Source organism: Lygodium microphyllum, chromosome 12, assembly GCF_053477565.2.
Source record: "Lygodium microphyllum isolate KBCC chromosome 12, Lygodium_microphyllum_v1.1.10, whole genome shotgun sequence".
In the NCBI taxonomy this organism is placed as follows: Eukaryota; Viridiplantae; Streptophyta; class Polypodiopsida; order Schizaeales; family Lygodiaceae; genus Lygodium; species Lygodium microphyllum.
Window position 1 is genome coordinate 42266190 of NC_141146.1, and position 17146 is coordinate 42283335.

At 39.7% G+C, this 17146-nt stretch overlaps 1 protein-coding gene across 1 annotated transcript in view; it reads left to right on the top strand.

The window, feature by feature from the left end:
• Positions 1–17146, top strand: part of LOC148027680 (esterase/lipase/thioesterase family protein) — a 69360-nt gene that overhangs the window by 22746 nt on the left and 29468 nt on the right. The window contains exons 4-5 of the mRNA XM_087689367.1: positions 10775–10889; positions 11183–11262. Of these exons, the coding sequence (XP_087545493.1) occupies positions 10775–10889; positions 11183–11262 (195 nt within the window). The remainder of the gene's footprint in view (positions 1–10774; positions 10890–11182; positions 11263–17146) is intronic.

Sequence of the window (17146 nt, forward strand, 5' to 3'; positions counted from 1 at the left end):
TAGACTATCCCTTTGAAATCTCAACAATCATCCTTGATTGTACTACATTGTGTCAAATGAAAAACATATTGCATTGGAATTTCCATAAGACATCATAGTCACAATATTGCTTATTGTTGTCCTACCATGCCATATGCCCAGTGTTGTCCAACCATGCCATATGTCCCAAACCTGCTGAAAATTTTCACTCAGCATATACATAACATAAAAGTAAAAATCAGTCTAGAACTATTGCTAGAAACCCATTGAATGTATCCATAACTTATGTTTCTCAACTGTTGTGACTTCAAAACCACAGTAAAGCTCTTCTCAGCATAATCCATGGTTGAAATTGTCAATGGCATTTACTAATATGCTATTGTCCATGAAACAAGCTGTAAACCATTGAAAACTGAGCATAAATCAGATCATAAACTAATCGCTTGCTGATTAGAGAATTGATCACAAATTGTTGCAAATGTGACTACAAATTGGTCACAAACTGATTGCAAAACTGATTAGTAATTGATACAAAACTGATGTAAAATTGATCCCAAAAGTGGCCATAAAGAGTTCTCAAATTGATAAAAACTGAGCTGAAATTGATCTCAAAACTAAGGCAAAAGCTTATGTCCAATTGATCATGAATTAATCCCAAATTGATGCAAAAGTATAGTCTTAAAGCTAAGGTAACAACCATACTCATTTGTATACATCTCATAGTGACTAGTAGTACCTTGGATGCATGCTACATACATTTGAGATCCACTATTTACGAGAGCTGTTCAAAATTGGAGTGGAAGGGCCACCTCTCCCTTGAGCATCAAGCAATGCTTCGGACCCCCAGTCTGTTGAACTTGATTGAGCGCAAACCAAAGTCAACTCTAACTGAAAGGCGTCTTGGTAAAGTTGCAACAACCGAGGATGGTTTGTCAGGTTATTCTCTTCCATCCACTTTGCATCTATTGGTGAAACAATACTGAAGCTTCACCAAGAAGCATATGGAAACTTTACCTCTAACTTGACTTGCCTTGAAATCTCCACTAGGTTGTATGCCTTTCTTTCCCTTAAGCATTGCGATGCTTTATACTTTCACATTGTTGTAATTCCAACTTAACTAATATGCAACATCACATCTAGTTGAATAGCCCCTCATGTGTATCGGACGTGCTAGGAGCACCAGATGCATTAGAAAACATTTTTGTTTGCATACTTTGGACCATTGCAATGTGACTGTGTATGGGAATTTGCATACTACTAGCTATACAAAGATACATTTTTCCATACATTGTATGCATTACTAATTGCATTTTTTCTCATGACCAACACTATACGGAGCATTTGCATGACCAACATTAATACCATGGTCCCCAACATAGTGGGATGTATATATACGTTGCCAAACTTGCCACTTTTTGCCTCAACATCATGTTAATATTGTTATACATGGGGTTATGCATATTACCAGCCCAACCTAGATAAGTTGGGCCTTGCACACCATGCATTGGTTGCTACATATGATAAGGAGTAGTGTCATGCATCCCCGTATGCGGCTCGTGACCGACCATAGCATGAAAACTAGTGCCATCACCAAAGTAAACCTGGCTTTCCCATAATTGCATACATGCCTTGTTGTCTAGAAACATTGGATTGGTAGTTTCAAGTTGGCCTTGCATATGTGTCAATTGCCCCACTAGCATTATTTGCTTATGCTTATTACCCATGTTTGGAACATCATGCTATTGTATTGGCTCTTCTCCTTTGGTGCATCTTGTTGTCTCGAAGCTCTTGAAGACGATTTCCTCTTCTTGCCTTTGCTGCCCTTCTTTAAGGGATTCAAAAAGTGCATGAACTAAGGATCATTTGCCAGCTGCATAAACATTTCAGCTGCTGTCCTCAACTGATCTTTAAATTGGTCATAAAATTCCTCTTCCTCTTGCTGATCATCAGCTTCTAAAGGCCTAGAAGGACCCACATTTTGATCTAAACCAACATTATTAGCTTGCTGACCATGCTACGTGCCTTGTGCATGATCAGAGCATTTTCCCCAACTATTTGTGAATTTTCAGATTGAGAGGCATCATCCTTGCTTGATCCCATCGCACTATCTGAAGACATTCTTGCTGTAATGCTGAGTTGAATACAATTTCAGCACTAGAGCAAAGCTTTTGAACTTCAATTAGGTGCCTTGGCCCACCAATTCAAAGGAGTTGATGGAATTCCGACGATAAAACCATGAAACTAGCCTTCCTTTTGGAGAGGGTGGTAATAACCTAATCAATCAACAATTACAACAAACATAAAAAATTCACAAAACTGAAATGCACACTTTACCAAATAATCTTGGATATTGGACCGTCTATTGGTTCCGCAATTGGTGTCCCTTATGGTATTTCTTTAACTTTTATTACAAATAGATGGAGTATAACTGAGATCCTTTGATCTCCTCCACTAATCCAAGTGCATTTTGTTGTCAAAATAGTCTAGCAAGCCTCCAAACCAATTTGCCCCTTGGTTTGCTTGGGTATTGGTCTTTACCCTGATCCTTGTGAGACAAATTTAGTTCCAAATTGAAATTGGTTGGTTGGTCTCTTAAATCTCATTGAAATTCTTTAATTTCAGCTATTGAAATTCAAGTCCTAGGCCCTCAATTTTGAGCATGCATCCTAAGGTGGTTGTCAAACCCTAATTTTTGCTATAAACCAAGGTTTATAGCAGAGATTTTCCAATATGTCCACATTTGATAACTCAAATGGTTGGATTTTTTTGAGATAACTTGATAGATGGTTGTAGGATGAAAGAGAATGCTGTAGAGAGAGAAATTTCAGAGTCTCATTGCAAGAAAGGCTGAAAAACTGCAACTGCCTTGCTCAAATAGCCATGGAAGCTGTCACTTATAGCTTAGGACCACCAGAAAGGTTGCTGCCCCCTTCTATATGCTATCATCTCATCAGAAGGACCGTCGGCTGTTGTCACTTGTACTAGGAGGGCTTGAAACTGCTGTCACTTGTAGTAGGATTGATCCTTGGTGGTTGCAAATCACATTAGCAGTATCTCATTGCTCTCTAATAGTCTCCTTCTCTCTCACAATGGTTGGAATAGACTTCTGCCAATCTCTAAAAATGTTCTTTTCACTTGCATGGACAAGTTTTGCCAAGTGGCAGTCTTTTAATCCCATTTTTCGGTATTATCCAACTTATTAAATTAATTGTAAAATTAATATTAAAAAAAATAATATAACGATTATTTTGATGGCAAAAAAAATAATCCACCAACCAATAATTAAATTGGCTAGGAAAGTTTGTTTTTTAAGTATACCCAAGCAATTATTAGCCCTTAGAACGGCATTAATTGATTAATTAATGCCTAGTCTCTAATGTCACCACTAATATTAGTGGCCAATAAATTAGTCTAGACCAAACTAAATAACTTGCACCTCATATGTGCAAGTCGCATTAGCACATTTGATTAACTTTCAATCAAATGCTAAGCGAAGCAATAAAATTTCACCTCCTCATGACAAGCAATCTGATTTGGACATTTCACGATCATCTTCTCATTTGTGTTTTGGTGTTGGTCTGCTTTGATGGAGCCTTGATTGAGCTAAGAGTGAAAGCTACAGATATAACACAAACACACACACACACACACACACACACACACACACACACACAGAGTAGTAGGGAGGAGAGTGAGCAGGACACTCTTGATGTTTGGTACAAAGACTAGTGTACACCTTTTTCGGTTTTAATAATATATATAAAGTACAAGAAGTGTAAGGGTGTGTTCACACCCGAATACGGTAAAAGGCACAATGAGCCTTTATTTCCAACAACCTTCCACCTAAAGGCAATGTGCCTGAAAGGGAGAGAAAAGAATCAACTAAGTCTATATATGTACAAAGCTGAAATACATATATACTATCTAGTTTCATCATTTGGTGGCAATGAGCAAATCGCTCGATTGGGAGATCCTTCGTGAGAAGGTCTGCAGGGTTATCATCTGTATGTACTTTGACAAGCCCAATGCCCTTGCTGTCAAGTACATCCCTGATAAAGTGATACTTCACTTGTATGTGCTTTGTCTTTGCGTGAAAGACAGGATTCTGTGTTAGCATGATAGCACTCTGACTGTCACAGTGGAGGATAGGAAACCTTTGTAATACCAAGCTCTCTCACTAGACGTGAAAGCCATAAAGCCTCTTTGCATGCCACCGTGGCAGCCACATATTCTGCCTCTGTAGTAGACAATGCAACACACTTTTGTAGCCTAGATATCCAAGAGATTGCTACTCATGTGAATATGAATACATATCTTGAAGTAGACTTCTTGCAGTCAGGATGGTCAACATAGTCTGTATCTGTGAAATCGACAACAGATGACTTCTGCTTACCAAAACAGATACACAAATCCTTTGTGCCCTTAAGGTATCTCATGATACCTTGCATTGCTTCCCAATGCTTTTTGCCAGGATATGCCATGTATCTGCTCACCACTCCCACCGCAAATGCAATGTCAGGACATGTAGCAACCATAGCATACATCCAGATACCAACAGCTAAAGCATAGGATATCTTCGCCATTTCAGCCTTTCCATCATCTGATGTAGGGCTGTCATCTGCACTAAGTTTCATATATGGAGGTAATAGTACACTAATGGCTTTCCCCCCCTCCATATTGAAACGTTGCAAAATCTTAGTAACATACTCTTGTTGTGACAGATAAAGAAGACCCTTCTATCCGTCTCTGAGTATACGCATGCCAAGAATGTGATTAGCCTCGCTAAGATCCTTCATATCAAAGCTATTGTGTAAACTCTGCTTCAAGGAGTCCAAGGCATGAACATCCTTGCTTGCAATCAGCATGTCATCCATATACAAAACTGAGAGAATAAGGCTACCATTTGCTGCTTTCTTGGTGTATAAGCAGTGATCAACTTGAGAATGATGAAATCCTTGAGATTGTATGAATGTATCAAATTTGTGATACCATTCTTGTGGTGCTTGCTTTAGCCCATACAAACTCTTGTGGAGTTTACATACCATGTGCACTTTTCCCTTTGCAACATAATTATCAGGCTATTGCATATAGATCTCCTTATGCAGATCACCATGTAAAAAGGCGGTTTTTACATCCATCTATATGAGTTCCATGTCTTTAGATGCAACCTAGCCCAAGATGGTTCGCAAAGTAGTCATTTTGACTACAGGAGAAAAGATTTCATCAAAGTCAATTCCATTGTACCCTTCAGCAACCAAGCGTGCCTTGTACTTTGGCAAAGAATGAGAAGTGGCTTTCATTTTGTAAACCCATTTGCAAGGTAGCACTCCCAAGTGCCATTCTTCATGAGGGATTCTATCTCTGATAGCATTGCTTTGTGCCGTTTCTTTTTATCTTGTCTGTCCATTGCTTCCTGGAAGCATGACGGTTCACCACAATCTATTAACATGAAATAATCAGCCACATAGTTTACACCAGTAACAAATCTATCTAGCTTTTTTTGCACTCTGGTTGATCTATGAATCCAGTGGTCAAGATTTGCTGACTGTTCAGCTTGCAAATCTACATTAACAGCTTGCTGTTCTGCAGGTTCAGCATGCTGTACAACTGGTTTAGGTTGTTCCAAAGGCACACGTTCTTGCTGAATTTGTGGGACATCATAAGCAAGATCCTGCCGATCATTTTTAGTATCATTCCCTGCATTTTCAGGGACATTTATAGTAGGTGTTTGTTGTTGTCTAACGGGCATTCTTTGTTGTCCTATTGGTACATCCTCTCGGAATGCAACCCTTTTGACCTCCTCTGTTCTTTAGGGCTGTTTGTGCATGCGATCTTCCTTGAAGATGACATCATTGCTGCGTACTATTTTTCTTTTCTCGGGATTCCACAATCGATACTCCATCTCACCTTCATCACCATATCCTAGGAAAATATACTTATAGGACTTTGGCTTAAGTTTGCTGCATTTTTCCTTGCGAATATGCATAAATGCCTCGTAGCCAAACACACTCAAGTGAGCATATTAAGGTGGCTTGCCTGACCACTTTTCTTGAGGGATTCCCCCCCCAAAGACCTATTTGGTAACTGATTAATCAAGTGTACGACTGTCATAACAACCTCTGCCCAAAATCCATGGGGTAAAGCAGCATGTGATTGCATTGTACGGACCTTGTCTTGAATGGTTCTATTCATATGCTCTGCAACACTGTTTTGGGGTGGATTATGAGGGGCAGTAAGCTCCCTTTTAATCCCTTTGTTGTCACAAAAGTCTTGAAAGGCTTTGGACACATATTTCCCACCATAGTGTCTTGCTGGTCTGATTTTCAGGAAGTGCCAAGATTTTTTTAAATTGATCCAAGGCCTTGTCTTTCCTACGGATTGGATAAACCCAGACTTTGTGTGTGGCATCATCAACAAAGGTAATGAAATACTTCTTCCCCCTAAAGATAATCTTGGCATTTGACATACATTTGTACCAACTAAGGGTGAAGATTTTAGAGAAAGAGGTTTTTTGTGTGACGTTTGAGCATGTTTAGCATAAATACAATGATGGCACTGTTCAAAATCAGCATACCTCAAAGACAATAAATAACCCAAACGAGAGAGCACTTTCATTTCAGATTGACTCATGTGTCCCAAGTGGCTATGCCACAAAGAAACACTTGGTTGCTCAGTTATGGCGACTACATGGTCACCACACTAGATACATGCAAATGATACAAGGTATCACTTTTAGATCCCTTGGCAACAATGCGAGAACCCTTATTTTCCATTTGCTATCCCCAAAGGTGGTGTGATAGCTTTTATCATTTAGTTGTCTTGTGCTTATCAAACTCTTCTTGAGCTGAGGTACATGTCTCACATTATGCAAAACAAACATGGAGCTGTGTCGAAATTCCAATTTCACACTGCCAATGCCTGCAATTTTACATGCATAGTTATCCCCCAAGTGGACAACTCCACGTACACTATCATTGTAGTCATAGAACAACTCATGATGTGGTGTGACATGAAAGGACACACTTGAATCAAGTATCCAAGTGCGCATATCATCCTTAGAATTTGTAATCAATACATGCACATTCAAAAAAGAAGTAAGAAGTATATCACCATCATAGTCATTATCATGAGTGACTACATTAACCTCTTCTATTTTCACATTGCTCTTCTTTGCAGGCTGGTTGTCCTTGTTTTCAGCCTTGTTGGCTTCAATGTTTTTGTTTTTGCCCTTCTCTTTCTTCAATTTAAAGCAATCCCGTTTGTAGTGCCCTTTTTTGCCACAATGATGGCACTCCACATTTTTTCCATGAGATTTGCTGCATGCTCTGTTTTTAGAACTGCTCTTATATTGAAATTTGCCTTTAGTGTGTAATGCATTAGAAGACTTGTTTGCTGAATTATTCTGCCTATTGAGTTCTTCCATTAGCAGAGAACTCTCCACATCAGAGTATAACAGCTGAGCATTCGACTTTTCAAAGCTGTCTTGAAAGTATCCCAACTCAGGCAAAGTGCATATTAAGAAAGTAGCCTTGAACTCTTCATCAATATGGAAATCCAAAGCAATCAGCTGACTGAAAATTGAGTTAAAATCATTTAAATGTACAGACATGGTTGTACCTTCTTTCATATGAAAGTCCATTAGTTTTTTCAGCCAATAAACCTTGCTGGCTGCACTTTTGTGAGCATACAATTCTTCAAGCCTTTGCCACATTGCATATGCTGAATTCTGCTTCTCAATGTTAAAGAGCAAGTTGTCTAACATTGAGAGCTCAATGGTAGAGTGAGCAAGCTCGTCCAAGTTATCCCACTGGTCTTGTTCCATGTCTACTGGTTTGATTCCCTTTGTTTTGATGGGCTTTATATGTTTCTTCTGCACCAAGACATTGTAACATTGTTTTTACCAAATTGCAAAATTATGTGCACCCTCAAGCTTCTTAATGTGCAAAAGATTACTGCTGTCACTGTTTCCAGCCATAATTGGCAGTCCCAAAATGACTAACCAGTCAACAAAGGCAAGCCCAAATGTGACACAAGTAACCACGGTACACAAAATACCAATCAGCAATGAAAATCCCGAGATTGCAGAAATTTCAGATCTGTAAATAGATTTTCAGAATTAAAAGGTATCTATTGCTGCACTCCTCAAGAAATTACTGATATATTTAGAGACCAAGCCATTAGTTACATGTGAAATTCCCAAAATTTCACAGCAATTTCTGCTCCAAAGGCATTCCCGGGCACAAATTTGACAATTTTGATCAAAAGCCCCAAAATTTTAGAGGGTAATCTGTTCAGATTGCATCAACACATGTATCCAAGTGCATATACCAGGCAATTCTTGCACAAATTGATAAAATTCTGCAAAATCCCCAATTTTCTCGGGTCCAGTGGGCACAAATTTCAGTTAAATTGAAAAAATTTCACTAAAATGTGAGGATCCCTAAAATTTCTTGGGCAAATGTGCACCAATTTTGCAATTTTTGAGTCAAATTGTCCAGTTTTGCATTTAAGTACCCAAATCCAGGAAAAAGCCCAATTTTTCAGGTCAGGGTTGCACATTGTGCATGTGTGCGCGAACACCCAGTTGTGGGAGGGGAACAAATTTGAATTATTAAAAAAAATGACAGATTTGATCGCCGAATTGTGACGTGTGACCTGTCTGGTCACGGGCGACCTGTTGAACAGGTTGCAGCCTGTCCCGCCGGATCGCCAGTTGCAGCCAGTCCTGTCCGCTGCCTGGTCCTGGTCGCGTGCAGGTCCCGTGTGACCCTTGTCGCCTGTAATAGGCTTTGACAAAGCTTGCACCTGTTGGTCCCTTGCTCGCTACGCCTCTCAACTGTCGAAGCCATACTGGCTGGTTCGACTGCCTCCGTCAGATAGTCGACTGTTGACTCTGACCTGCACCTGCTGAACACTAACTACTGATGCCAACACCTCTCACTTGAGGTTGCTTGACTAGCCTGTCCAGCTTCGAGAAGTGTGCACTCCTTGAGCTTTGATACCAGTTTGATGGAGCCTTGACTGAGCTAAGAGTGAATGCTATGGATAAAACACACACACACACACACACACACACACACACACACACACACAGAGTAGAGAGCAGTAGAGAGGAGAGTGAGCATGGCACACTTGATGTTTGGTACAAAAACTAGTGTACCACTTTTTAGGTTTTGATAATATATATAAAGCACAATAAGTGTAAGGGTGTGTTCACACCCAAACACGGTAAAAGGCACGGTGAGCCTTTATTCCCAACATGCTCCACCCGTTGTTTTCCTGACCTATACGTTTGTACTTCGCTGTTTCTGTTGATCTACACCAGATTTTTCTTCATTGGCGTCATCCACACACATTCAAAGGTTGTTGCCAGGCTGTATACTGATGTATTTTGCAGTTCCAGCCCCAAAGGTTTCTGCATTTTGACATTTGGCCTGCTGTCTTGCTATCCTAAGCCCTCTACATCAGATTCTGAGTCATAGACTTGACTTACTACTGGACATCTTTGCCCCTTGATGTCCATCTTTATCATATTCTCTCCATTCAATCATTCATTATCATACATTTGTTCACTGCTTTCTTGTTTCTTTCTTTTTTGTTCTTGTCCGTGTTTGACTGTGTTTTAGTTTTGTTTGAACACTTTGAGTGTTTTCTTTGTGGAAACCCTAGCATATCTTCACAACACTGTCCTTCCAATCTAGGATTGGATATTTGTGAGTAATTGGATGGTTATTTATGTGATCATTGGGTTTGACCATTCAATACTTGTTAGTTGGGTATGATTCTACTAAGGTACCATTTTGGATAAGTTAACTCTGCCCTTTGGAGACGCCTTAATGAGGTTGTTGGGTTTGACAACACATTATTGATTTACCCATGCAAGTGGAAGGGTGCTGATCTGATGTAAATTCCACCATCTCTAGCTGCCTGAGTAGTAAGTCAAGCTGTGTGTTTCTCTCCTAACTGAGACAAGTCACATGGAAAACCAGGCTAAGGGGTGCACATAGTGGTGAATTACATTCCACAGGTTACTGCAGAGTTTACTTGTGGTTCTTAGATATGAGTAAGGAGATGATTAGAACTGATTGTACTTGCAAACATTGCATGATGCAGCATATTGTTTTTGCTCATGAGATTGTGCAAAAGCTAAATATGACTGATTTTATATGAAGAGAGATTTTATTTTAGTGGAAAATATTGATACTCAAGATCTAGACTTGGGATCTTATTGGATGAAAAAGCAATCAAGGAAGAGCCAATAGTCAATTTCATCCTTCAAAAATGAGGCCTGGGGCTTTACATTTGTGGTAGTAATAGGTATTGATGAATGAATGAGCGAAAACAGCACATTGGAACTAAGAAACACATGCTAAAACTATTAGACAGTGACTTGATTGTATGTTCCACAGGTTAGTGCCAGGAGAGAACCAATGATAACAACTAAAGCATGTTTGGCAATGGTTACCTTTTTTGAATTGCAATCTGATATTTTTACTAATAATTGAGTGAAATATATGGCTATGGGTTTCATGGTTAGAATTTCAGATGTGCTACTGTACTTAATTGCAACTGTTAATAGAGAAGAAACACATATGTGATCAACCACACTCTCATTAAGTGAAATGCATTACTATATCACTTCACTTTATTGTGCATTATATACATGACATGTCACACAACTGCTCCAGACATTTTGCACCACTACCACTCATGTTACTTGGTACACTGCAGCTGATATTTTGTACAATTATCTCTGTGTAATGGACATGCTTTTTGATGTTTTTCTGACTTGCAGACTGTCATTTGCTTTATTAGCTGGTTTGATGAAAGTGCAAGTAAGAGTGGTGGCTATGGATTTAAGGGGCCATGGCTTGTCAGAGACAGAGGCTAATAGTGATCTTTCCATTGAGGCAGGTTGCTGGCCTTTGTTTTATGCCATCCTTGAGCTTTGAATTCTTGTTGTGTGCTACATGTCACATGAAAAATTGATGCTTTATTCATGTACACTCTAATTTATGTTGAATAATGGCCATTGTTAGAAAATATTGTACAACTGTAGGCGTTTTTCCCACTTCTAAGTTTTTAGGTCTTGGTGTTAGCTTTTACCTGGGTCATCTACAGAGCTCTCTAAGAAATTCAACTGTCCTTTTCTTGGGTAGAGGCAGAAATGATAAGCTACTTACATACAGTGTTTGCTCTGCAGACTCTTTGCAATGATGTTTTTGATGTTATCAACGCACTTTATGGAAATGCTGCTCCAGCACTGGTTCTTCTTGGTCACAGGTGCGGTTAGTGAATATTCAGTGCAATGTGCTCTTGTTCAATGACATGCTTGCTTCAGAACCATCCAGACAACCAAACAGAGGAGCCTTGTGTTGAGTTTGTTCAAAGCTCTCTTGGCACAGTTGTCCTAGGAACTGAGTTCTGGGCAAACTGGCAACCTCATCCATGACCTTTTTTCACAACCAAATTGCACAGGAGCATTGTATCCTGAGTTTGTTAGAAGCTACCTTGACACAGCTGTTGTAGTAACAAAGTTCTGGGCAAACTGATGGCTTCATCCATAGCCTTTTTTTCTTTTGGAGTATCAATCTATAGTCAGCTAATGAACATACCTTACCTGTTTGGAAGAATGTTACACAATATATTTTGGGGAAATAAGCTTTCTCCTAAATTTCAAAAGTTTATAAAAAAACTTCTATACAAGCAAAAGGGTAAAATTGAAATAAAAAGTTGTCTGCTATGTTGAGTTTTTCAACCTGTATGTACACTCCCTTTTAACCCCTTGATGACTCGAACAAGCATATTATTCTCCCCCGGCATCTGAATGTAGGCATTTAGTCTTCATTTCCTTCTCATTCTTAATTGCAACATTAAATCTCCAAAGTGAGTGTAACACATTGCTTTTTCTCTTGTATGAAGCACACTGCAGTTTCCTAGTATGATGAATAATGTAACATGATACTTGCCCCTGTAATAGAAACTTTTTTGACATGTCCCTATACATTTGAAAGAATTAGGTTTGTAGACTTTGAGCTTACATTTGTGGCTTGTGCAAACGGATGCTTTCATTACTTTCTAGACTGTCAGGCTAGACATAGTTTGTGTGTTGTTGGGTGTGAAGTCCCTTCGTCTCCGTATATAAAGATATACGGGTGTGAACACACTCTTATTGTACCCCAACATATAAATACATTCTTTTATTCTTTGTGTACCATCACAATCTAGTATACCTATCTCTGCGTTCACTCTCTCTTACTCTCAACACTCTTGCTCTCGCTACTATCTTGCACTCTCATTGCGCACTCTCCCCTTCAAACTGGTAACAGAGTTTCGGTGAAGGCGTGTGCGCTTCCCGAAGTCAAGGCGAGTCAGTTTCAGCTCGCGTGTGCGAAGAAAACAGTTCGTTTTTCAGCAGACGGCTGTGCGTGCATCAAGGCGACACATTTCAGCAAGTAGTCACCTCCCACAGGTCAGGTCGTCAGTTTTCTGGCCTGTGTTCACAGTTTGTAGCAGGCGATAGCCAAGTGGCAGCAGGGACAGGTCTGCGCAGGCAAGCAACAGCCTGCACAAGTCAGCGTGACTGTTGATGGCAGCTCCCAGGCAAGCAACAGCAGGGGACAGCCAGACGGCAGCTCCCAAACAGGCGACAATTTGGCATGTCATGCAGCAGTCAACGTGCAGGCGAGCAGCTGATACGTCACGTTTTTGATAGATTTTTTGTCATTTTTTTAAAATTTCCTGCAAGCAGGTCCCCGTGCTCATTGACGGGGGTTTGCACGTGTAAGCACAATTTTCAGATTTGTGCCCGGAAATTTGGCGCTTTTTCCAGATTTGATATTGTTCATGCATAATGGTGACATTTGACTCAGAAATTGCAAAAATTGTGCACATTGGCTCTGAAATTTTTGGGGTTTTTCATGTATCAGTGAAATTTTGCTCAATTGAGCTAGATTTACTGACATTGGTGCACATTTGGACCCGAGAAATTTGGGGCTTTTGCAAAATTTTATGAAATTTTGCTAACTTTGCCCGTTTTATGCTTTCGGAAACATGTATTAATGCAATCAGGGCAGATCGGTCAGTGAAATTTTGGGGCTTTTGCTGAAATTTATGGATTTTGGGAAAATTGATGTGACAAATGCACTTTGGGAACATTGCTGAAGCAATCTTGGTGTTGTAAGCAGTGAGATTTATCTCTCACTTGTGAGATTTTGGAGAAATTGCTGAGAATTTTGGTGTTTTTGTGTATCATAAGTTAACTTGGTCACATATGTATGCAGAACACATGTTGGGTAACTCCCATTGAGTTGATGTATTGTTGAATATTCATGTTCCAATAGTCTTAGTGATTATTTGCAGATTTGGGATTGTTGTAGATGTATTTTTGATAATATTGCTGATGTGGGAGTCACCTGGCAGTGATGTATGCATGTAATGTATGTTGAAATTTCAGTTATACTGCTGAAAGTCATCCGTTCTATTGATGTACATGTACTTGAATTGGATTTTGCTCTTATTTTTTGAAAATCTGGGCTGAAATTAGCTGAATATTCAGTTCATTGTTTGCTGTCATAAATTGCAGTATTGATTTTTGGTGCATTGCTGAAAAATGGCTGGAAATGCTTCTGATAGCAGTGATACTAAATCCCTCTTTGAAATCAAGAGGTTTGATGGCACTGGCTTTGATTTGTGAAAGGATAGGATGCAGGGCATTTTGTTTCTCAAGGATTGTGAATATGCTCTCTTGGAAACTAAGCTTGCAACTATGATAGATGTGGATTGGGCCAGACTCAACAAGAAGGCCATTGCATACATTAAGATGGCCGTGTTTAATGATGTATTTACAGACATTAAGCATCTTGATACGGGTTATGCTACATGGAAAAAGCTAGAGGACACTTATGAAAATACAACTCCAGTGAATCAAGTGCATCTTATGCGTAAGCTTGTGAACATGGAATTTGATGAGTCTAAGCCAGCATTTGAGCATTTGAGTACTTTCACAAGGATTTTGAGTCAATTACAGTACTCTAGTTTGCAAGCCTTCGATGATAAGTCAAAGGCTATTTTCTTGTGATGACTTTACTTGATAGCTGGGAGTTTTTGGTTGTTTCACTTAGCAGCAACTCTACTTTAACCTTTGATGGTGTTAGTGACTCTATTCTCAATGAGGAGATCGGAAGAAAATCTAGTAGTGAAAGCAGTGGCTCAGCCTATCACCTTGGAGGTAGGTCAGAAATTGAGGGGTAATGCATCAAATAAAGGCAAAAGTAGGAATAAAAGCAAGGGCAAATAGCAGAATGTTACTTGCTATCAGTGTGGGCATAAGGGCATAGAAAGCCCGATTGTCGGTACTTCAAGAAAGAGCAAGAAAGAAAGAAAGAAACGATAGGGTAAGAAAAAGAAGAATGACAAGAAAGATGATGACAGCTCTTGCTCAAAAGAAGTAGCAAACGCAAACGTTGCGTCAAGTGTGGTCATTGAAGAGCTTCTTGACACTGAAGAGATACTTGTTGTAGCCTCATGTAATGATGCAGATATTATGGCAACAGCAGGTGATATGCACATCACTAAAAAGGAGGTAATTGATGGGTACTTTCAGCTCATGATGGGTTGTCACAATCATGGATAGTGGACAACGGTACCTCTTTTCATGTTACTCCCTCTTTGGAGTCATTTTTTGAATACACTGCAAGTTACCTAGGCAAGGTTTACTTGGGCAACAACTACGCATGTGAGATAAAGGGTGTAGGTACCATTCACTTGGCCCTTGAAAATGGCCAAGAGCTGAGTTTGCATGATGTCGGATATGTACTTGGCATAAAGAAAAGTCTACTGTCAGTTGGGCAGCTTGATGCAAGAGGGTATTTTCCCACCTTTGGTGGTGGATCTTGGAAGGTCCACAAAGGTTCTATGCTGATTATTAAAGGTAGCAAAAGGGAGACTTTGTATTATTTGCATTGTGAAGCATTACGTGGCAAGTTCTTGGCTATGACTGAAGTCCACTCACAGATGGAACTTTGACACAAAAGACTTGGCCATATGAGCTAGAAAGGCCTTCAGGTTCTCTCCTCTTTAGGGAGATTTAATGCAAAAGGCTTTGGTCTCAAATTTTGTAATGATTGCATATATGGAAAACATGTGAAGTCTCCTTATTACTCTGGTGTCGTTAAGAAGTCCAATGCTCTTGATTTAGTACACTCTAATGTGTGCACTATGCCTGTTAATTCATATGGGGGTGCACGGTACTTTGTTACTTTTATTGATGATTTCAGTAGAAAGTCATAGGTGTATGTGTTAAAGAACAAAAAGGAAGTGTTGGATGCTTTTAAAAGGTTTCGTGCTTTTGTTACCATACAGAAAGGGCTTAAGTTGAAAGCTATAAGAACGGATGATGGGGGTGAGTATGTCTCTAATGAGTTCAAAAAGTTTTGTGAGATGCATGGTATTAAAAGGGAGTAACAACCCCTTATAATCCTGCATCAAATGGCTTGGCTGAAAGACTTAATCGCACACTTTGTGAAAGAGTTAGATGCATGCTGTCCACAACTAATCTCCCACAATAGTTTTGGGGAGAGGCTCTTAAAATTGCAGTTCATGTATGCAATCGCTCTCCCAATTGTGCATTGGAAAATGGCATTCTTGAAGAGGTTTGGTCTGGCAAATTTGCTTCATATGACCATTTACGTGTCTTTGGTTGTGATGCCTTTGTGCATGTACCTGTAGATCAGAGGACCAAACTAGACATAAAATCCATCAAGGGGATCTTCATGGGACATGGAGATGAGAGGGAGAGATGGGTTATAGAGTTTGGCTTCCTTAGGGCAAGAAGATAGTACGCAGCCGAGACGTAGTATTTAATGAGGCAAAGTTACTGAAAAATGCTACACATGGTGACCTTGACAAAAAGAAGGTCAAATTTCAGCATGAACAGCTAGCCATTCAGCAGCCATAGCTGAAGATTTTGTTTCTTTTGATGCTGAAAATGAGCAGCAACCTATTGTGCTATAGCTAGAAGATAATGGATAGCAAATAGATGCACAGGATGGAATAGGACAGCAAGAAGAACATGCTGAAAACAGGTTACAGCAGCAAGGAAATGCTGAAAATCAGCCACCAAGTAATGGTATGCATATACTTGAGGATGTAGGCCCAGTGCCTGACAATAAAGTTCATTGGGTAATAAGGTCTACATGTGTCAGAAGGCACATCTACAAGGGTTTTAGTCATCTTTGGACTGCATTTTGTTGACTGATGAGAGCGAGCCTCTGACATTTAGAGAGGCACAGTAATGTGAAAACAAGAGAAAGTGGGAGCTTGCTATGCAAGAAGAGATGAAGTCTCTGTATGCAAATAACACATGGGAACTTGTATCTTTGCACAAGGATAGGAAAGCTATCCCTAATAAATGGGTTTACAAGGTGAAATGTATTGATGGGAAGCCCAAGTACAAGGTACGGTTGGTTGCTAAGGGCTATACACAGAAGGAAGTCGTAGACTTCTAGGAGGTCTTTTCACTAGTGGTGAAGATGACTACGCTCTGTGTTTTGTTTGCTCTCACTGCATTCTTGAGTTTAGAGTTGGATTAGATGGATGTGAAGACTGCTTTTCTTCATGGTGACTTGGATGAAGAGTTGTACATGAAACAGCCCGAAGGTTTTCCAGGCAAAGAGCATTTGGTTTGTAAGCTGAAACGCAGCTTATATGGGCTGAAACAAGCCCCTAGACAGTGGTACAAAAAATTTGATACCTTCGTACTCAGCCATGGATTTAAACGCAATCATGCAGATCACTGCTTATACACTAAAAAGGTTGATGATGGAAGTCTTATTGTGCTGGTCTTATATGTGGATGACATGTTGATTGTAGGAAAGCATAAGAGCACTTTGAATGCTCTTAAAAAGTAGCTGGGTTCAGCCTTCTCAATGAAAGATTTGGGGGCAGTTGAACACATTTTTGGGCATGCGCATTAAAAGAGATAGAGGGCAATACTTGTTGTTTCTCTCACAAGATAAGTATATTAGCAAAGTACTTGATAGGTTTCATATGGCTGATGCTAAGCCTCTTGGTGTGCCTTTACCGCCACATAAAAAGCTTAGCAAAGCTGATTGCCCAAAGGATGATGCAACTGCTAGTGCTATGAAGGGCATACCTTATGCATCAG